The sequence below is a fragment of the Giraffa tippelskirchi genome, chromosome 12, assembly GCF_054371585.1.
Source record: "Giraffa tippelskirchi isolate mGirTip1 chromosome 12, T2T-mGirTip1v1.2.pri, whole genome shotgun sequence".
Lineage (NCBI taxonomy): Eukaryota > Metazoa > Chordata > Mammalia > Artiodactyla > Giraffidae > Giraffa > Giraffa tippelskirchi.
In genome coordinates this window covers 46,576,959-46,599,831 of record NC_137286.1, presented here as the reverse complement: position 1 = coordinate 46,599,831, position 22,873 = coordinate 46,576,959, and the positions used below count along the sequence as shown (strand labels likewise).

The 22,873-nt window shown below is 48.1% G+C and overlaps 1 protein-coding gene across 1 annotated transcript in view; it reads left to right on the top strand.

The window, feature by feature from the left end:
* The window catches only part of ACAN (aggrecan), a 68,649-nt gene that overhangs the window by 10,703 nt on the left and 35,073 nt on the right, over positions 1–22,873 (top strand). The window contains 3 exon segments of the mRNA XM_081547209.1: positions 17,604–17,680; positions 19,962–20,345; positions 21,661–21,835. Of these exon segments, the coding sequence (XP_081403335.1) occupies positions 17,611–17,680; positions 19,962–20,345; positions 21,661–21,835 (629 nt within the window). The 5' untranslated portion in view covers positions 17,604–17,610.

The window sequence follows — 22,873 nt, the reverse complement described above, 5'->3', positions numbered from 1 at the left end:
TCTGAAGACCTCAGTGGGCAGCTCTTCTCAGCCTTCACCATCCACACTTGAGAGTATTCCCCTGCGGCTCTGTGCTCTCAAGCCCCACGCACGGTGGGCCTCCCTTGAACTCCAACTCCATCTTGTCTCTCTTTTGTGGTGGAGGGTCCAGTGCATTGTCACTTATATTTTATTTCCAGCTTCCTTTTTAATGACATCTAACACCTGGACTCACCGAGAAATCCATCAAGGCCACTGTTTTCCAGGGGTGGAGTCAGGTTGAAAGGCTCTGGGCCCAGTTTGGCCAGTTCAGCCAGAGGTGTGACTTTGCCAGGGTTGACTAGTCTTGTGTGCTTCAGTTTTCTTGTCTGTAAAATGGGTACATTGACTCTCCCTTCATAACATTGTTGGGAAGATAAAGCAAGATAACATAGCTAAACCAAGGTGTGTGGCACAGAGCAAGAGCACACAAAGCAGTAATTGCTGTTCATTGTGAATGTTCCCCGGGTCCATTCCTGGTGTCTCAGAATCTGAATTTTGAGTCAGTGAGTTGGATGATCATGTGACTGCCTCTTCTTCCCCAAGATGAAGTTGATTAGCTGCTTTCCTGCCCACTTATGCTCTTAAGTAGTCATACAAGCTTAGAGCAGGAAGGGACCAGAGAGATGAGGCAAGTACCTTATGTTTCCAGCCACCCTGAAGCTAGTGCAGGCCTCCTGACATACCTGGAAACTGCAGCAAGCCCTATTGAACCATTGTAATGACCTCATCTTAACTAAATTACATCTTCAAAGCTTCTATTTCCAGATAAGCTCACATTCACAGGTACTGGGGGTTAGAGCTTCAGCATGCCTTTTGGGGCAAACGGACAGACAGAATTCAGCCATGGCATCCTTTATTGACTCTTGTTATATTTTAGATCTATGCTTCATTTGTAGGGCTTCCCTGGTGGCTCAGACAGTAAAGAATCCACCTGCAATGCAGGAGACCTGGGTTCAGTCCCTGGCTCCGAAAGATCCCCTGGAGAAGGGAATGGCTACCCACTCCAGTATTCTTGCCTAGAGAATTCCATAAACAGAGGAGCCTAGCGGGCTACAGTCCGTGGGGTCGCAAAGAGTCAGACATGACTGAGTGACTAATGCTTTCACTTTTTGCATTTGTAAGATGTAAAGGAAGCTCTATCAGGAAAGGCAGATTAAATAAATGATAGCACGCCAATAGGTCAGTGCTTGTATGCTAACCAGAGGCTGGGCAAGTGGAGTCCATAGGGTATAAATGCCCTCTCATGACCTGAATCAAGCTACACACACACACACACTCTCTCTCTCTCTCTCTCCTCTCTCTCTCTCCATGCTGAGTCAGCAGAAACTCTATGAAGGAGGTTTAATTATCTCTGTTTTATAGAGGGGCTTCCCAGGTGGCGCTAGTGGTAAAGAATCTGTCCACTAATGCAGGAGATGTAGGAGACGCTGGTTCAATCCCTGGATAGGGAAGATCCCCTGGAGGAAGTCACGGCAACTGACTCCAGTATTCTTGCCTGGAGAATCCCATGGATAGTAGATAGTGAAACTGAGGCACAGTGTTAAGTGGTAGAGCCAGAACTTGAACTCCAGAACTTGAATGCCCTCTCGTGACTTGAATCAAGCTACACACACCACACACACACACACACACACACCACACACACACATACACACATGACTATCTGATTATAAAGTTCATGGTTTCCTGCACTCTGCCCAGGGAGAAGATGAATTTCTCAGACCAGACCCTGACGTATAGCATAAGAAAGAGAAGCCGCAGAGCTTGTCCCTCAGTCTGGGGCTCGTCCTTCAGGGCGTATGTATAAAGCATGTTTATTCCTGCACACCATGCCCTTGATTCATGGGGATTATTTGGCAGATTCAGGTCCACCTCCAGGAGAGGGAGCCATGAGCTAGAAAGACTGTTAGTCCAGAGACTATCGGACACTGGGACAGAAGAATCTGTTTCCCGGCAGATTTCCAAGACTTTCAACATGGAGAGAACTTTCTCTCCGCCTTTCTCCACTGAGACACTCCTCTGCACCCGCCCCAACCCCAGCTGGCTGTCACGTTGGTCACTGGGGAGTCTGTTGGCTTTGACCCACAAACTCCAGTTCTCCTAATGGCCTCCAGGACCAGAGTTTATTCTCTTCTGCGATTGTCTTGAGTGAAGCTTTTTTTAAGGGCATAAAATTTCCTTTTCTTTTTAGAAATATTTTTCCTTTAAAAAATAGTGAACAACATAGAAAGTTTAGGAAATAAAAACTCTCGAAATGAAAAAAGTTAAAATTGACTGCAAACTCTCCACTGGAAGATAACCAGAGTTACATTTCTGTATATCTTTGTGGCCTTTTTTCCATGAATAGATTTACATAAAAATGAAATGGAGTCTCATTCTACATATTATCTTGCAACTGGGTTTTTTTGTGCTCCATCATATAAGGTGAATGTGTTTCTAAGTCAGTAGACAGTTTTTCCATAATTGGAATATTCTACATGCCATTCTCTCTATTGGACACGGTAGGGATACAAAAGGAGAAAGGGAAAGTTTTCCTTGACCTTCAGGAGAGCCCACAGCTTAGATGGGAGAGAGTGCTGTCTGCTTGTCACATGATGCAGAGAGCCCTGGTTCCTTGTCCTCGTACATCTACTGGTTGTGCAGCTGCGGGTGAATTTTTCCAACAAGGGAAATTGGCATCAAGCTCTCCTGAGTTTGAAGCAGCTACAGTGCAGTGACAGTCACTGGGAGAGAGCACGCTTTAGTGAGGAACTCTGCAGCCACTCCACTAATGGCTCTGGGTCCCCAGTGAGGCAGAGACAAGGGGCTCAAATTTTCTGTCCCCAGGGTTGGCCTCTGTCCCCTTGTTCCTCTCAGAGCATGAGGATCTTGAGGTGTCACCCGTGTATATAGTGTTTAATGATATGTATTTCTCATACATCCTGGCCCTCCTAACAAGCCAACAAATTTATCTTCTTCTCAGATAAAGAAACAACAGCCCCACCCAGTAATGGAAGAAAGATGATTGCGTTCAACTCACTGGGAGAGAATGTTGGCAGGGGGGGCTCCACCAGGACACCTTTCTTAAGATATTTTCAAGGGGATTTTTGATCCTAATTGGTTTCCATCTTGTGGGCAGCCTTAGAACCCAACCCCCTGAAGATGCAGATCATTGCTGGGGTATGTGAAAGCATCCCAGGATGCTGGAGGCAATGTGGTACCCCAGAGAGTCCTGAGTACGTGAAGGCGTCCCTGGATATACAAAATATTCCAGAAAAAAATTGGATGGGAAAAATTCCAATTGGAATAGGGCACAAAGATCTCTAAAGATTGTGCCAGAAAGGGGTATAGATATGCCTCCTCAGAAGGAGAGATAGTAGTCCAAGTCCAGTTCATAGAAGCAGAAAGTAGCCTGGTGGTTGCTAGCGGCTGGGGGGAGCAGAAATGGGAGTTCTTGTTTAATGGGTGCAGAGTTTCAGTTTTGCAAGATGAATTCTGAAGATGGATGGTGGTGATGGTTGTGGAACAATGTGAATACACTTGATGCCACTGAATGATAAAATATCTGAACTTGAAAACAGTTAAGCTGGTAAATTTTGTGTTATTTGTATTTTGCGTGCGTGCTAAGTCGCTTCAGTCATGTCCGACTCTTTGCGACCCTGTGGACTGTGGCCTGCCGGGCCCCTCTGTCCAAGGGATTCTCCGGGCAAGAATACTGGAGGGGGTTGCCATGTGGAGTGGGTTGCCGTGCCTTCCTCCAGGGGTTCTTCCTGACCCAGGAATCGAACTTGCGTCTCTTCTGTCTCCTGCACTGGCAGGTGGGTTCTTTACCACTAGCACCACCTGGGAAGCCTTATTTGTATTTTACCACAGCTTAAAAAAAAAAAAAAAGAATCAATTTTTTGAAAAAGGAAAGTTGGCTTTCTTGTGAGGAAGAAACCCTGACTAGGAGGAGCTGGGAGGCAGCACACAGCATGAATCCCTAGAAGGCGTTTTCATGAAGGTCGCTGCTCTGGCATCCCGTCAGGAGGCTAATAGGCACCGTAGTCCTGACAGCCTTGCAGGGCATAGTCACACCACCAGGAGCAGCTGGCAGCGAACTGGGGACACGCGGGAGACAGCTGGAAAGGGAGAAAATGGGAAAGGGGTGCAACATCTTATCATGTCAATGTTTGCAGCTCTTCTCCAACTGTTCTGAAACAAATCAAGAGTCAGAAAGGTCTGTGAGGGGTTCAGAGAGCAAGTTCTCTGCCTATCTCTGGGTTTTGAACTCATTCTACAGCCCCAAGGTGCCTTGGTACTTTGAGTCAAAATGTGAAGTCTCCGCATGTAGGAGGCACACCACAAATGTCCCTTCATTGAATCCTGCTTTAAAGCTGAGACCACAGATTGTCAAAGTCCTTTGGGTGACAAGAACAAACCCATGACAGGTTCCATTCTCAGCACCTGCCCCCATCCTTAGCATGGACATGGGAGGCAGGGATCTAGTTAAGAGCACTGGTTTTGGAGTCGAACCGATCTAGGTTTGAATTCTGGGTCTGGCGTTCCCTGGCTACAGGATTTATGGTAAGTCATTTAACCGCTCTGAGCCTCTGTATCCTGCATTCTAAAAACAGGACCAGTAACGGAGTCCCGCCCAGGACGGTTGTGAACCTTGAATGAGATGATTTGTTTGTTCACACTGCTGCTGGGCACCATGCCCAGCTTGGGCTCAACCTTCACTCTATAGCCATTTTTAGAGGAAGGGTAGGTGCTTGTGGATGAGCGAGACCCAAGGACGGACAAGCTCAGTGCCTACCCCAGTGGGTGCAGTCTCCCTGCAGAAACAGACAAATGCTATAGGCAGCATGCACTCCTGCTGTGAGGGACGGGGGTGCACTTGATGGTACTGGAAACTTCACAGAGCAGAGATAAGCCAACAGAGATACTGGGGGCCCTGGTTTCCTCCTGATACACACCTGAGATCAGGTCATTCCCCCAAACCCTGAGACACGCCCCCACCATCACCTACAAAATAAAGCCAAACTTGTTAGCCCAATCATGGAGGCTCTTCAGAATCTGGCCCAGCTTTGTTTCTAACTTTATGTGATCCTATGCCAGTTAGATCTACTCCTTTCACCATACCTTTATTCATGTGACCCTCCTAGAATGCCCTTCCCCTACCTCCACAGGCCCATTGTCGTCGTTCAGTCGCTCAGTCATGTCCAACTCTTTTCGACCCCGTGGACTGCAGCATGCCAGCCTTCCCTGTCCTTCATCATCTCCCGGAGTTGACTCAAACCCATGTCCATTGAGTCGGTGATGCCATCCAACCATCTCTTCCTCTGTCGTCCCCTTCGTCACATCTTTAAAGGCTCAGTTCAAAAGCCATCTCTCCTTCACAATTCTCCCAGGTCCTCCCAAAACAAGAGTGATTTCTGTATCTTAGCTTGTGGAGCGGTCTCATTGAGAGAGGCTCCCCTCTGGTACTGTAGGATTTATTCACACATCTCATCTTCTATCTCACATAGTGAGCCCCGGGGGTGGATTCACTCTGATCCTTCCTCAACACCTGCTGCAGAGTTTTCCACATGATGGGTGTTTGACAGAGGGAAAGAGGGAAGGAGGAGAGCCAGGAAGTCCTTGGAACTTCTTCCAGACGAAAGGCAATGATTCCGTCCACATGAGGGCTAAAAAAAGAATGCTCAGCTCTTCAGAGCACATGCGCCAAGAAGAGAAAGCAGTGTCACTGAGGGATGGCCGTGGGAAGAAGCGGGCTTGTCTGCTGTCTACTTGGACCACACTGAAGCCCCCTGGGCAGGGCGAACTAACCTGGTGGAACAGAAAGTTTCAGTTTCAGGAGTTCTCCAAGACCTCCTTGTGGTCCAGTCGTTTACTAGAAGGACTCAGAGCTCAGCAAAGCTGTTACACTCACAGTTACTGTTTATCACAGCAGATGGATACAAATCAAAATCAGCATAGGGAAGAGCCACGCAGGACAAGGTCCCAGAGAGGCCAGGCATGAGCGTCCAGTTGCGCTGTCCCAGGGAGTTGTGTGGACAACATTTACTTCTCCCAGCAAGAATGGGTTGCAATGTGTACAGCGTGTTGCCAACCCGGGAAGCTCACCTGAGCCTGGCTGTCCAGGATTTTCACTGTGGGTTGGTCATGTAGACATAGCTGACCTTAGTTTCCAGTCCTTCCAGAGGTCAAATTGATATCACATGACCCAAGACCCCCACCGTAAATCACACTATTAGTACAGACAATCCAGCGTGGCCCAAGGCCCCCAGGTAAATAAAGACTTAGAGACTACCTTCTGGGAGCCAGGTCCATGACTCCCAGTGGCTCTCAAAGAGAAGCCTGACCCAAAAGGAACTAAGTGAATGTTCTCTATGACATCTTCCCAGTCCTAGAATTAGGGCATGCAAACTACAGTCAAGAGAATGAGGCTTGATTCCAGTGGCCCATCCTCTTTCTTACTCTTGACTAGACCCCAAGTCTAGACTAAACTCCAAGAACCTGGGCATCTGCCCCCAGAGTTTAAGGGGTTGGGCTAGTTGCCCCTTGTTTCCTTTCAGCTGCACCCTAGGCACTTGGCCCTCTGCTTTGCTCAGGAATTCATCTGTAACCCCAAACGCCTGTGTCATTGCTGGCCAGGACCTTCAGCTGCCAGAAACCTTTACCGAAGATCGTTTTGGAAACCTGGGCTCAGTTCCCACCCAGGGAGGCCCCTGAGGAGTCCTGCTGGGTCCCCTAGCCCCTTCCCAGACTCCTACAGGAAGGAGCACTCTGTCCTGCCAGGTTGGTGGTCAGCGCCAAGTGGAGGGAACTCAGTTCTTGGCCCCAGATTCCTGCCCCAGGAAAGGTTCTTGTGCCTGATGGAAAGTTTGGGCTGAAGGATACTTACTCTCTTCCAAACTCCCAGGTCTGATATTTACACAACGTCTGAAATTAATGCAGAGAAAACCTCCAAGAGCCCGGGTTGGAATGGAAGGCTGAGAACAGGAAGGGGCAGGTCCCAAGTACCAGGTTTTTTCCACACAGAGAACAGGGCGAAGCTCAGTGTCCCTGGGCAAGTGAATCAGGAGACATTAATGTACCACTCTCCACTTTAAACTGTGCCATGTACCACTCTCCATTTTAAACTGGTTTTACTGGGAATTTGCAGTCAAGGGTATGGAGAGGTGGGAGTAATGGGGAAAGGCTGGTGATATTGAGCTGAATTCTTCCCTCTGGTGCCCACCCTGGTCTGGTCTTATGCTTTGGGGCCAGGTTTGGGTGTAGCCTATCCCATCCTAGGAAGCACCATCATGGCTGGCCTTCCTTCCCAGCTCTAGACTTGGCTCACTCCCAGCCCCTTAAATACACAGCTTTCATCAGGCTGCTAGATGACTCTGAGTTCTGTTCTGTCCCTTGGTGCTATCTCCTGGGTCACCCACCACTCCCTGCTTAGTGGTCCCCAGATCCATGCTGACCAGTCTTGGTCCTCTCCTAGCAGGAGAGGAGGGTGAATGGATGTTTCCAGGGGCCATGATATGCTCCAGGCTACCCCTGACCCGCATTCAGAGTTAACACTTTCTTCTAGGGCTTCTAATGTGTTTCAGGGTTGAGGAGGCAAAAATGCTTTGAAGTTGGTTGATTTGCAACAGTTATTATCTGTCTTATGCTTAGTGCTCCTTCCATTCCCAAACAACCCAGAAGGGACATTGCCCATTCATGAAGCACCATTCATTCATTCATTCAACAAATATGTGTTGAACACCTGCTATGTGCCAGGCACTGTTGCAGACACCTGAAGTATGTATGCGTGTGTGGGTGCTCAGTTGTGTCTGACTTTTTGTGACCCCATGGACTGTGGCCCACCAGGCTCCTCTGTCCATGGAATCCTCCAGGCCAGAATATTGGAGTGGGTAGCCAGTCCCTTCTCCAGGGGATCTTCCCAACCCAGGGATCCAACCTAGGTCTCCCCCATAGCAGGTAGATTCTTTACCATCTGAGCCACCAGGGATAGTAGTGAGCAAAACAGACAAAAGTTCCTGCCTTCATGGAGTGTGTATTCTAGTAGAGGAAACAAACAATAAACAAGCAAATGAAAAAGGGCAGTAAGTTCTAGTAATGATAATGCTATAAATAAACAATAATAGGGTGACGTGATAGAGAGGTACGGGGTAGGGGTGAGGGGACAGGGTGGTCAGGGAAGGGACATTTGAACTGAGGCTAGAATGATGAAAGTGGCCAATGAGGGAAAGATCCAGAAATGTGTACCAGGAAGAAGGAAGAGAAGGAACTAAAGCCGTTAAGAGGAAACACATTTTTATGTTCAAGAAATAGCTAGAATGTGGTGTGATGTGGCGTGAGCAGGAGTGAGGGCATAGAATGTAGGGACTTAATAGAACATGAGAAGGGGCTGGAGTTTACTCCAAGAGCGTTCGTCCTGTTCTGCCATGAAATATAGGCCAAGATTCATTTTGTCTTAATGGTCCTTTCTGATCTGAGCTCTACATCCCTGGCTCACTCAAGATTCCAATGTGATACAAGCTTCCTTCCTCCCAACGCCTATTACCACCCCACCCAACAGGATCAGACTGCTCAGGGAACAAAAGGACTTCTGTTTGATGATTTAGAGTAAGTAAGACATTTAGAGCAATTTGTCATGGGAGTCATCACTTCCTGTTCTCCTCCTAACTGGAAATTAGCAATTTCCAGAGCCCTCATTCATGGATATTCTGGCCAAAGTTATCAAGAAACTTTCTCAAGCTCATCTAAAATGTAGCAAGTGAGGAGTCAAAGGTATGAATTGAGGTTGTAGTTCTAAGGTACACACCTTCTCCCACACCATATGGTCTCCTAGGAAACTGAGACTAGGCTATTTCAGGAAATTGCATGGTTCCTGGGTTCAAAGTGGGCCCCAGAGAGAAGAAGAATAGCATATCTCTCGTCACAGTAGATCCAGGTCAAGCAATTATTACTAGCAAGGACCTTTATCAGTGAGTGAAGGAAATCAAGACAGAAAGGCCAGAGAGAAGAGAAATTGATGTTTTTTAAAAACATCTGTGGCCTTCCCTGGTGGCTCACACGATAAAGAATCTGCTTGCAATGCAGGCGACCCGGGTTCAATCCCTGAGTCAGAAAGATCCCCTGAGAAGGAAGTGGCAACCCACTCCAGTATTCTTACCTGGAAAATCCCATAGACAGAGGAGCCTGGCCGGCAACAGTCCATAGGATCACAAAGAGTCGGACACTACTGAGCAACTAACACTTTCACTGTGCCCTGAACCAGAAGCTACTCCTTTCAGGTTCCCACTGTGCTTATCACCCACCTCCACAGGGAGGGCCTTTACCTACAAACCCTTACACCTTCAGCCAACCAAAGTCAGGGCTGTTATTCATTTATTTATTTTGGCTGTGCTGGCAGCAAGTGAAAGCTACTCTTTGTTGCAGTGCACAGGCTTCTCACTGCGGTAGCTTCTCTTGTTGTGGAGCACAGGCTGTACAGCACATGGGCTTCAGTAGTTGCAGCTCCGGGGCTCCAGAGCACAGGCTCAGTAGTTGTGGTGCACAGGCTTAGTTGCGCCTCGGCATGTGGGCCCTTCCCTGACCAGGGATCGGACCCATGTCCCCTGCCTTGGCAGAAGGATTCCCATCCACTGTGCCACCAGGGAAATCCAATAAAGGCGGTCTTTAGATTGTCTGTGAAACCACTGTATAAGCTGATTTTGGCTGTAAGGTGCTCACTGTTGCCTAAGGGTGAAACAGGGATGGCTGCCCTCATTCAGTGAACATGGGGCAGCTCTGAGAGTGACAAGTCTTGGGTCACTGGAGAGGACACCAGCAGCATCAGGATCTCACTTAAACGATCCAGACTTTTATTTGAACTCTCATCCTACACCCAGGCTTGGAGTGAATATAGCCATGAGCCCTAAGTTAACCAAGTTGTGGGGATCCCACTGTTTGCTGTTATTGCAAATCAAATGACCATCCACACGTGGGACATCATTTCAATTAGATCTAGGCATGAACTGTATTGGGTATAACTTCTATCAAGTCAGTGTATGTTGGTTGAGGGGCTACGATGTGCAGAGTCCAGTGCTTGGTGCCCACAGTAGGTGCTCAGCGCATCCACAATGGATTGAAGATGGTGATGTGTGTACACAATGCAGCTGTTCTCCCTCCTCAGTCAGGGAAGATCCAGTTGGATAAGATTTAGGAACGGAGACAGAATTTACTGAATGCCACACAGTGCATGCATGCTAAGTCGCTTCAGTCTTGTCCAACTCTTTTGTGACCCCGTGGACTCTAGCCCTGGAGAAGGCAATGGCACCCCACTCCAGTACTCTTGCCTGGAAAATCCCATGGACGGAGGAGCCTGGTAGGCTGCAGTCCATGGGGTCGCGAAGAGTCGGACACAAGTGAGCGACTTCACTTTCACTTTTCCCTTTCATGCACTGGAGAAGGAAATGGCAACTCACTCCAGTATTCTTGCCTGGAGAATCCCAGGGACTGGGGAGCCTGGTAGGCTGCCGTCTGTGGGGTCGCACAAAGTGGGACACGACTGAAGTGACTTAGCAGCAGCAGGACTCTAGCCCATCAGGCTCCTCTGTCCAAGCAAGAATATTGGAGTGGGTTGCCATGCCCTTCTCCAGGGAATTACAAAAATCCCATATGATAGTTTCTATTTGATCAGCACTTTAGAAGTAAGGAAATCAGTCCTTCAAGAGGTTAAATAATTGGGCCAAGATTTTATGTTCATGTGTAAGTATCACAGCTGCAATTCAACAGAATCTATGTGACTCCAAGGGCTTCCCAGGTGGCTCAGTGCCACTGCCAATGCAGGAGACACAGAAGACACGGGTTCAATCCCTAGGTCGGGAAGATCCCTTGGAGGAGGAAATAGCAATCCACTCCAGTATTTCTTGCCTGGAAAATCCCATGGACACAGGAGCCTGGCAGACTATAGTCCATGGGGTCACAAAGAGTCGGACATGACTCAGCACACAACGAGCACATGCATGTGACTCCAAAACCATCTTCTTCTCACTACACAGCCCCCTCCCCACCCATACACCCGCCATACGTGCTTAGCCTGGTAGTTTAAAACAATGATGGGAAAAAAATCACAAGCTGGCATGTGTTTGTTAATTAGCTGGTGGTAACCACAAGGAATGACAAAGAACATGGGCAGAAAGGAGATGGTTTCAGGCCAAGGTATCTGGAAGTTCCCAGGAGGTAGTCTTTACCCTGGATTCTGAAAAGGCTATGATCAGGTCAGATGTAGAGCTGTTCTACAGATATAAAGTCTTCTGGAAGAAACAAACTGTGTGAGCAAATGGAAGGAAGAGAAAGAGGAGGGCCAGACCCAAGCCACAGGCACTACTTGAAGGCAAGCCCACATTAGCAGAGAGTGCCTGGTGGGCTACAGTCCGTGGGGTCACAGGGAGTTGAACACAACTGACAGCACACACACACATGCAACAGATGTGACACCTTCTAGACACAGGTCTTTCTTTTTTATTTTTTATTAACTAATTTATTGTTTTATTTAGTTATTTGGCTGCTCTGGCTCATAGTTGTAACATACGGGATCTCTAATCTTCATTGCAGCATGTGGGATCTAGTTCCCTGACCAGGGATCGAACCCAGGTCCCCTGCTTTGGAAATGTGGAGTCTTAGCCCCTGGACCACCAGGGAAGTCCCTGGACCTGTGTCATTTCTTGATTTCTTTTCTTTTTTCTCCTAATTCCTCCACTTGAACCTTCCTCCTCCCTTGAGACCCTGAGGCTCCCCTGAAAGCCTAATTCCTCTGAACTTAGGCATGATACTCATAACCTCACAGCTCCCCTCTTCGCATCCCTCTGCTGCCCCCCACTTCTTCCCCAGCATGTGGGGGGCATCTTTCCAAGTGGTTTTGAACCTTCCCAGGGAAAGCTGATCTGGGTGCAGGATCAGAACAAGAGATGAGCTCATTTCTAACCAGGGGGGAGGCTGTGACAGGTGAGATGTGACCGACTCTTGATCCTGTATCGAATGCCTCTTTTCTGCACTGTGTCGAGCTGGCATTTAGAGTCTCAGAGAACTCCAGGGCCAATTCTCCCACTCTTCCCTGTGTCAAAGCAAAAACTACACTTGGGGTCATACAGCCATTCCAGACGGCAATCAAGGACCTGGCACCCATTCACATGCTTGCTATTTTCTAGGTACAGATATATCTCCATCTAAGCAACTCAGAGGAAAACCCTCCCTCCCCACCTCACTGTGCCCTCTGTCTTAGCACAGGGCTGCTTGAGGCCAATCCTAGACAAAACTATGGGTTTGAAAGGTTGATCTGCGGCACCCCCAACCCTCTGCCCCAGCTTTTTCCAATGGACCCACTTAATTGCCCAGAAGGCAGAAAAACATTTGCAGAATTTAATTTGCAGTGGTAACCAAGCAAGTAATACAATAGACTGTGCTTAGTCACTCAGTCATGTCCAACTCTTTGTGACCCCATGGACTGTACCCACTAGGCTTCTCTGTCCATGGGGATTTTCCAGGCAAGAATATTGGAGTGGATTGCCATGCCCTCCTCCAGGGGATCGTCCCAACCCAGGAATCGAACCCAGGTCTCCTGCATTGCAGACAGATTATTTACCATCTGAGCCACCAAGGAAGCCCAAGTAATACAATAGGAATAAGGAAATCAACTCTATTTTTTAGAAAAAGATACAGATGGAGAGAGAATAAGCAAAAGAGAGAGAAGAGAAAGAGGAGAAAATATAACATGATCATTAGCATCCATGAAAATTATCTTCACGATGTCTTTGGGGTGAAGTTTGGATTCTGATTCCAGTGTGCAGATAAGAAAACTGAGGGCTTGTGTGAGTTCACCTGGAGTCGGTTTCCTGACGCCCCCTTTCCACACCTTCCCACCATGTCTATTTAGAATAGGTGGGAAATTAGCACCTGCAGTTGGAGTCAGTCTGGCCAGATGTGTCCTTGATGTGGGATCCCTGCCACTTTCCCTGTTCTGGGTTTAAAATCTCTCTTTCTGGTATTCTTCCCTGGAGAATTCCATGGACAGAGGAACCTGGGAGGCTACAGTCCACAGGGTCACAAAGAGTCAAAAACAACTGTGTGACTAACACAACTAACACATTAACCATGGCGTGGGTCACCCCTTGAAGAATGAATGAGCACTTCCTGTTCAATTAGAGACTGAAGACCACCTGCCTCAGCCATGTAGACAGGATTCCCAGCAGCGAGGCTGTGATTGTACAGCCCCAAAGTCATCCATAAACAAGTCATTTGATCCACCATGCTATGTGGAAAAAGCAAACGGGATGCAAAAAGATTCCAACTCCACGAAACGCAAGCGGTTGCCTAAGGAAAAAAACCAGAAGAAAAACTATCAAAACAGGAACAATGGTTGGATTAGGATGGAAGATGATGGTGATTTATTTTCTCTAGTTCCTAATTTTCCAAATATGTGGTAGGGTGGTGATGTTGGCAAAGGCAGTTTTATCCTTTATGGAAAGTCATCTCATCCAACCCTCATCCCAGGGCAATAAGCCTCCCTGTAACCACTAGACTCTCTTCCAGTCCCCACATTCTGAGAGGCTCACCCAGGCCTGACACTCGGGAGGAGGGAGCAGAGTGTTGCTGATGGATGCCTGCTGAGTGCCAGACCCCGAGCCGGCCGCCGAGCCAGAGACACAGCCCCCGCCCTCCAGAAGCTGGGTCTGCCTGGCACATTCTCTCACTCAGTCTCCAAAATAGCCATGGAGATGGATCTTGGGTTATTAAAGCAGGAGGTGCCAAGCAGGACTGGGACCCAGGTCTAGGGGTCTCCACTGCATGTTGCTGGAATAAGAATTCAGGGCAAGCAGGTGAACCCCTCCCATTCAGCCCCATAATCTGATGGAATAAAGATCAAGGCCCTGACTGGACTGGCAGCCATGGGATCAGGCAGTGGAGGGCTTCCATAGGTTCAGCTATGGGTCTGTGTGTGTGTGTCTGTCTGTCTGTCCCTCACACATACACACACATGGCCTGAGCTCAGGTTCAAAGCACTAGCGTTTTCTTTCCCCCATCAAACTTCCTAATAATTCTGTCCTGAAAAAGCCAGTTCCTTGGTAACGAGCCCCACCTCACTCACATGGATCCCACAGAAGCTCTGCACAGACCCTCCAGCTTTCACCCGCTCCTCAAGCCCCTCTTCCCCTCCATTTAGACAGCCCCTTCCCCCGTCCTCAGCCCCAGCCTCCCAATCCCTTCGCCACCACCCAGCTCTGCTTCCCCTGTGGAAAGGCCGCCCTGTTGTGGGGACTGGCAGAGTCTATCTCCTCACATAAAGGCTCAGTGAGGCCTGGACACACTGGAATCCAGACAGAATGGAATTTCTCCCTATTTTCTTTACAGCTGAGAAAACACACACAAACACAAGAGCATATTTATTGCGATATTTCTATCCCAAAGTTTGTCTTGAAAAAAAAAAAGAAGAAATAAAATTAATTTCTCTGCCCACAACCCTTCCCCCCCCCCCCCGCCCACCACCACCACCACCAATGCCCACTCCCTGCCCTTTTCATTCCTGGCCGAAGCCAGGGAGAAAAACAGAGCAGACCTAAGCCCCACAGAGAACCACTGCTTTCCAGACAATGTCAGGCTTGTTCAGAGAGCAAGGGAAGAAACACAACTCCAAAAACATACAGAGAACTTCCCAGTGAAGGGTGTTCCGAGAGAAGAAGAACAGGCAGCCTTGTGTCTGGACACGGTTTCCCTGAGGCTCTAGGAAGAGAGGGCCCTGCAAGTCTAGCCTCCTTCTCTAGAGGAGGAGCCACCTGACCCTTTGAACCTCTGGAGGAATAGTTCTTGGCCATGACGGATCACACTGGGCCTGAGGAAAAGGCCCCTCATGAGCCAGAACCTGGAGTCCCAGAGATTTTTTTTTTTTAAAGGCAGCTTCTAAGGAGAAAAAATCCCTCAGAAGAAGCTAGGGGGTGCTTCTTAAGCCTTTGGAATTTTCCAGACTTCCTACTCATCCTATGCCTCACACAGACAGCCCTTTCATCCCTCAGGTGCCCACTGTATGTGGAATGAATGAAGGATAACTGTGGAAAGATCAGTCAAACGACCAACTAAGGGACTTCCCGGGTGGTCCATTGGCTAAGACTCCACACTCCCAATGCAGGGGGCCGGGATTCAATCCCTGGTCAGGGAACTAGATCGCACATGCCACAAATAAAGATCTTGTATGCTGCAACTGAGACCCAGCACAGCCAAATTTAAAATATATATATATACATCTAAAAAAAAAACTTTTTTAAAAGAATGAGAGGCTGGGGTCACCCATGAGGGTCCCCAGAGTCCTGGCCCTACCCACCCCCTTCCCCACATTCTAAGGGTGGGAACCTCAGAGCCTCTCATCCTCCAATCCATCCAGCCACAGCTGATGGTGACTGAGTCAGTAGAGACTCCTACTGGGTCATCAGACGCTGACAGAGTCCAGGGCAGGGACACTGGCTGCAGCCTCAGTTGGGCGTTGCACTCAGCCTGCGAAAGCTCCCTTTCTGTCTTTAGGGTGTGTGTCATGGGGTGCAGGTCACAAGTGTCCGCAGCGTGACTGCATATCCTCTAGCCAGCAGCGCCCTAGCTGCATGTTAGAACCTTCTAGGGAGCTTTTAAAATGTCTGAGGACCAGGCTGAAGCCCAGGTGATTTCAGTGTGTAGCCCAAGTTGAGAACCATCCCTCTGGTTGATCTCTTGTAAATTCAGATGGGTCTTCTTGAGGCCTGAGTACTCTGGCCCACTCAGAGTCAGGGTTCCAGTTACGCGGGGGGTTCCCTTTACGTTTTGTCATCGCAGATTACTATACTTTGCGGGACAGTTTTCCAACAGACGACAGTAAGGAAAGTTTGTTTCTCTAACTGATATGAAGTCACTGTTTGGGCCAACAGGGGTTGTTTCAGGGGTCCTAGGCTGTCATTTCTCTCATGGTGCTAGTGATAAAGAACTCACCTGCTAATGCAGGAGATGTAAGAGAGGCAGGTTCAAGCCTTTGAATAAGAAGACCCCCTGGGGGAGAGAATGGCAACACACAATATTCTTGCCTGGAGAATCCCATGGACAGAGGAGCCTGGCGGGCTACAGTCCGTAGGGTCACAGAGTCAGACATGACTGAATCGACTTAGCACATATCCCACAGAGCAATCTGGGTGAGCATCCTTCCCCTGACTTGAATGAGACCCCTGAATTGTGCCCTAAATCTTGGTACATTCTCCGTCCTAAAACACCCAGATTCCTGAATTTAAAGTTGATGGCAGGTTCAGATTTCATCAAGGAGATGGGGTAACTCGTGTCACTTTTCTGGGCCTGGGGAACTGTGTTAGTCAGGGTTCTCCAGAGAAACAGAACTATTTGGTTGTGCATATACATATAGAAAGAGATTTATTCTAAGGAATTGGCTCACATGATTATGGAGGTTTTTGGCAAGCTAACAAATTGGCTCAGATGGTAAAGAATCTGCCTGCAGTGTAGGAAACCCAGGTTCAATCCCTGGGTCAGGAAGATCCCCTGGAGCAGGAAATGGCAACCCATTCCAGTATCCTCACCTGGAGAATTCCATGGACAGAGGAGCCTGGTGGGCTACAGAGCATAAGGTTGCAAAGAGTTGGACACAACTCAGTGACTAACACTTTCACTTGGCAAGCTAGAGAGCCAGGAGAGCCAGGGTGTGAAGCCTTGAATCCAAGAAGAACCAGTGTTTCAGTTTAAGTCTGAAGGTAGTTTGGTGAGCATCAGGCAAGAGACACTATCTCTTATTTAGGGGAGATGCAGCCATTTTGGTCAATGCAGGCCTTCAGCTGATTAGGTGAGGCCCGCCCACAATGGCAGGGCAATCTGCTCTAGTCAGTCTGCCAATTTACATGTTCATCTCCTCCCAAGTCACCCTCACAGACACACCCAGAATAATATTTGACCAAATATTTGAGCGCCTCATGGACCAATCAAGTTGACGCATAAAATCAACCATCATAGGGATCCTTTAGGATGAAACTTTACTGGTTAGAAGATGAGAGGTTCCCTAGAAAAAGCAGGAGGAGATAAATTTAATTACAGCCTCACACCAGTAATTAAACTAAGGAATCCATGAAGGTTTTGTGAGGACAGGATTCTTGGAGAAGATATCTCCCAGATCACAATGCAGCCTCCTTATTGTTGTTTTTTTTTTAATAAAATCTCTTTATTTTTCTTTACAGTCACATAGGTGAGATAAACAGTTGATCAGTTGAGGATATTTTATAATCCTTAATGTGTGTGTGTGTGTATGCACTAAGTCGCTCATTCATGTCCAACTCTTTACAGCCTTTTAGATAAATATCTGTTGTTTTATTTAATCACAAAAGCTATACATGCTTATCATAGACACTTTATAAAACGTGAAAAAAAATCCAAAGTGCAAAATAAAGTTATCCGTAAAGCCATTGTTCAAGTATAATCATTATCACTTTTTTAAAATTAGCCTCCTTATCTTGATGTGATTTCAGATCCATGGATGAGGAGTTTATCACTTGTCATGTGACACATGACCCTCAACCTCACTGCTTCTGAACCTCTGAATAACGTCTCCGTTCCCTCTCTTCCAGGTGAACTATGACCACTTTACTCTTGGTGTTTGTGACTCTGAGAGTCATCGCAGCAGCTGTCTCAGTGGAAGTTTCAGGTAAGGACATTCCCACACTTGTCTCACTTACCCAGCAGGCACTGAGGACTGGACTCGGGGGGATGGAGACCGAGCCTGGCACTGATAGTCCTGGTGCTTGATCTGGGCCATCACTTTAGAGGCCCCCCTCTCTGACTCTCCTACAGCCCCAACATTCCCTAAAAATGAAGAATTGTAGGGGCAGTGATATGTGTCCACCCCGCTCTATGCTCCCTCTGGGTACCCAGGATGCCTAGAATTCCCTGTCCAGCTGGACCCAAGTCATTTTCAGGGCTGCATGGTTTGCTCCTCTGGGTCCATCCTTCCATGAAAGGACCACCCACCACCACCAGTCTGAGCCACCAGAAGGCCAGAGGGAGAGGTGAAGGGGTGGCTGTTCGGGTGTGGACAGAGCTGGGTTGTGAGGGCCTGGATAAATACAGAGCCTTCACAGTACAGAGCCGTGGTGGGAAGAAAAGGGGTCCTGATTCCCTCTCCTCCAGTGTGGTCACCACATCCCAATGCAAAACTCTAAGGGATCCAAGAATTCTAAATTTGAATGTGGTTTTTCATTTTGAAAGGTATCATTGTCAAATAAGAAGATAGAACATTTTTTTAAAACAATTTATTGGTCTATTGGCTTGATTTATAGCTTTTAAATATTTAGACATATGATCCATGAGTCTCCACTTGTACTCTTGCCCTGAGACCCTTGAATACACAGCTGGCTATACCCTGGGGTGATTTGCCCACACAGGCCGACCATTTCATGAGGGTTGGTTGAGAGCTTTAAAAACTGCAGAGCTGGGTGCTGCTCTCACTTCCAGTTGTCCCTGGAGAACCATGCATGCGTGATCAGTCACTGTAGTATTGTCTGACTCTTTGTGACCCCATGGACTGTAGCCCACCAGGTTCCTCTGTTCATAGGATTCTCTAGGCAAGAATACTGGAGTGGATTGCCAAACCGGCCTTCAGAGGATCTTCCTGACCCAGGGATTGAACCTGAGTCTCTTATGTCTCCTACATCGGCAGGTGGGTTCTTTACCACTAGTGCCATCTGGGAAGAACCTGCCCTGGAGAGCTACCACCACTAAAACCATGCTGTGTCCTGTGCTAGGACAGAGCCTCAGAGGGATATTTCTGTGAAGGGCCTGCTAGTGACCCCCCATGATATCAAAAGGTTAGGGCTGGACCCCAGACTTTCCTGGCTCCCTCTTTCCTGCCTTGCTATGTATCTGCCACCCACAAATATCTGAAACATTTTTATGGTCAACTAGCAGGCTCTCCTGGAAAAAAAAAGTTTGGTAAGTATATGACTGTTCATAAAAGTGCTGTTTTTTCAAAGGCTCTTTCTTTCTAATACCAGGAAGATTCTTGGCTTCTAACAGAATTTGCAAACTCTCTGCATCTTCCCTATCAATACTATCTAGGTTTGTTGTTGTTTTTTTTTTTTTAATGGAGTCTAATCATATCCCAACCCCACCCCAGGCTGACTCTTTGCAGACTTAAATGTCTTATCTCCTCTGATGCCTCTCCACCTAGGCCTCTGATCCCCCAACAACAGAAAAGAATGACTAGTCCTTCTGCAAGGTCAGGATGGAGTCCAAAGCAGACCTCCTTAAGTGTTTGATATTTTTATATCTTAGCTTTACAAGTTGTATAAATTTTTTCTTCCCCATAGTAATTTTTTCTTGATGTTGTTCAGTCACTAAGTCATGTCCGACTCTTTGCGACCCCATGGACTGCAGCATGCCAGGCTTCTCTGTTCTTCATCATCTCCTGGAGTTTGCTCAGACTCATGTCCATTGAGTCAGTGATGCCATCCAACCATCTCAACCTCTGTTATTTTACCTTCTCCTCTTGCCTTCAGTCTTTCCCAGCATCAGGGTCTTTTCCAATGAGTCAGCTCTTCACATCAGGTGGCCAAAGTATTGGAGCTTCTCCCCCAAAGTAACTTTTTACCAATTTTTGAGTCAAGCTGTCACTCCAGAAAGATGGGTTCTGTTTATCTCATGGCTTGGCATCACCTAGGGTACCTCAGTTTGAGAAACAAAGAGGTACACCTCTGAATTTCCCGATGGCCCCCTCTGCAATCCTTTCTGGCTCCATAGTTCCCATCTTGAGACACAGAGACCAGGGGGTCTTGAGGAAGCTGCTCTGGAAAGGGAATTCCGTATGACACAGGAGCCTTCCCCAGCACCAGCACAGACATTGTCATTTCCAGAAGGACTGACAGAGAGGCTAGATGGTCCTTTCTGGGCACTAACGGGTCTGTCTCCCGCCCCTATGTCTCCCCGCACAGAACCTGACAACTCGCTGAGTGTCAGCATCCCTGAACCATCCCCAATGCGGGTCCTCCTGGGGAGCTCCCTCACCATCCCCTGCTACTTCATCGACCCCATGCACCCCGTGACCACCGCCCCCTCCACTGCCCCCCTTGCCCCGAGAATCAAGTGGAGCCGCATTTCCAAGGAGAAGGAGGTGGTGCTACTTGTGGCCACTGAAGGGCGGGTGCGGGTCAACAGCGCCTACCAAGACAAGGTCACGCTGCCCAACTACCCCGCCATCCCCAGCGATGCCACCCTGGAAATCCAGAACCTGCGCTCCAATGACTCCGGGATCTATCGCTGCGAGGTGATGCATGGCATCGAGGACAGCCAGGCCACCCTGGAGGTCGTGGTGAAAGGTGAGAGCTTGCCTGGGGGGACCCTGCTTCACCCACAGAAAGAACCAGAATGCCATCCTTACTAGTGGGTACCCAGCCTGGCTGTCTTGCAAACCCCAGCTCTTCCTCCTGCCAGTTTGCACCTCGGCTGAGTTACTTAACTTCAGTTGCTTCCTCTGTAACACGAAGCTAGTAACATCACTCTCACTGGACTTTGAGTGAATTAAATACTCCGTGGCCACAGTCACATGTAAATGACAATCTGTGCTTCCCAACAATCCTGTGATTCAATTGCTTTGTGATCATTCCCATTTTACAGACAAGCAAACTGAGGTTAAGTGACTTGCCTGAAGTTTCCCAGGAAGGGAGCCGGAGCATCTCCTGACTCTCCGCCCAGGTGTCTTTTCCCTCCCCCACCTCCAGTTCCAGAAGCCAAAGAAAGGGATGAGGACTTTATGGCCCCCTGCCCTCTATGGACTAAGGAATATGGTTGTGTTCTTGGTAGGCTTCAGGACTTTAGTCAGCATCAAGTTTTTCCTGTTGGGTTGTTGTTGTTCATTTGCTCAGTTCTTCCCAACTCTTCCCAACCACGTAGACTGCAGCATGCCAGGCTTCCCTGTCCTTCACTATGTCCCAGAGTTTGCTCAAACTCATGTCCATTGAGTTGATGGTGCCATCCAGCCATCTCATCCTCTGTTTCCCCCTTCTCCTCCTGCCTTCAATCTTTCCCAGCATCAGTGTCTTTTCCAGTGAGTTGACTCGTCACATCATGTGGCCAAAGTATTTGAGCTTCAGCTTCAGCATCAGTCCTTCCAATGAATATTCAGGGTTGATTTCCTTTAGGATTGACTGGTTTGATCTCCTTGCTGTCCAAGGGATTCTCAAGAGTCTTCTCCAGCACGACATTTTCAAAAGCATCAATTTGTTGGTGCTCAGCACTCTCCGAAAGGTGGTCTGCTCCTACCTGTGCTTAAACAAGACTCTCACTGGGATGGCCCTGGGCTAAGGGGGCATCTTTCTGCAAAGCAAATCTGGGGTCCTAGAATGACAAGAAAAAGTATGAGGAAGGCAGATTTTGGTCCAAGTCAAATAACCTGATTATTGGAATTATCACAGGTTTCCAAAAAGGTGCCTTGTAAGGTAATGAGCTCCCTGTTAATAGAAATGTTCTAGCAAAGGCAGAAGGACCCCATGCAGATATGGAGCTGGCATCCACCCATTAGCTGGAGACCCAGCCCAGATGTCTCTATACCCCCTTGACTCTCTCTGATTCTGTGAGGGCCTGGATGAGGGGAGGCTGTGCTAACTTGCCCTCTCGCTCTCCTGTGTCTTGCAGGCATCGTGTTCCATTACAGAGCCATCTCCACACGCTACACCCTGGACTTCGACAGGGCACAGCGGGCCTGCCTGCAGAACAGCGCCATCATCGCCACGCCCGAGCAGCTACAGGCCGCCTATGAGGACGGCTTCCACCAGTGCGATGCCGGCTGGCTGGCCGATCAGACTGTCAGGTAAGCCCCGGGGCCACCATCAGAGTGGAGTGGGAGATGCACTGGGACGTTGACCAGCACTGAGCTGGTGCCAGCCTGACACCAAGGCCAGCCTGGGCAGGTGCTAGACAGATGCCTTGGCCAGTTCAAGGTCAGGTCCCAAATCCTTGGTCCTCTGTCCTGTGGTGGATGAGTGATCACTAGCAGCGTAGCTCTACATGAGCATTTTCTCCATGCAAATTATACATCATTATTCTTCCTACTCATTTTTCCCTTTACATCTTTTTAAAATTTTGGTGTTTATATATTTTTGTGAACCATTTTCTATTCTGTTTTTAATAGGGCAAGACACATGTAAATTAAGCTTTTTGGCTCATTTTCCCCTGAGCACAGCTGCTAAGGGGTGGGTTGCCCAGCAAGACAGACAGAGCCTTACCTTCAAAGGAGGGCAATCATGTAAACAAGCCTGTAAAAGCAAGATGAGACAATTCATTCGAGGTGGATCAGAGCTCCAAATGCAAAAGCCAGAACCACAAAGCCACAAGAAGAAAACAAAGGGAAATAGCTCTGTAATCTTGGGATAGGCAAAAAAGATCTTAGGATAAAAAAAAAGCCATAACCATTAAAAAAAAAAAAAGCAAGATGATTCAACAGCCTAGCATAGTGCAAGAGCCCACATCTCAGATACAGGAGGTATCTGTATACCTCAAACTCCAGTTTTGATACTCAGAGGCTGTGTGAGCTTGAACAAGTTGCTTAATATCTCTGGGCCCCACTTTATTATGGTTTAGAGTGATTATAGCACCTTCCTTCTTAGGTTGATGTGAGACTCCAATGATACAGAGCAGGGTTCAGCAAACTATGGCTCATGGGTCAAGTCCAACACACTCCTTGGTTCTGTAAACAAAGAACACATGCCACGCTTTTATGGGAACACAGCCACGCTTGTTCTTTTGTCTGTGGTTGCTTCGCTTGCACTAGGATGGCAAGGTTGAGTGGTTGGCCACAGTGGAGACCCTCTGGCCTGAAAGACCTGAAATATTTACTATCCATCCTTTC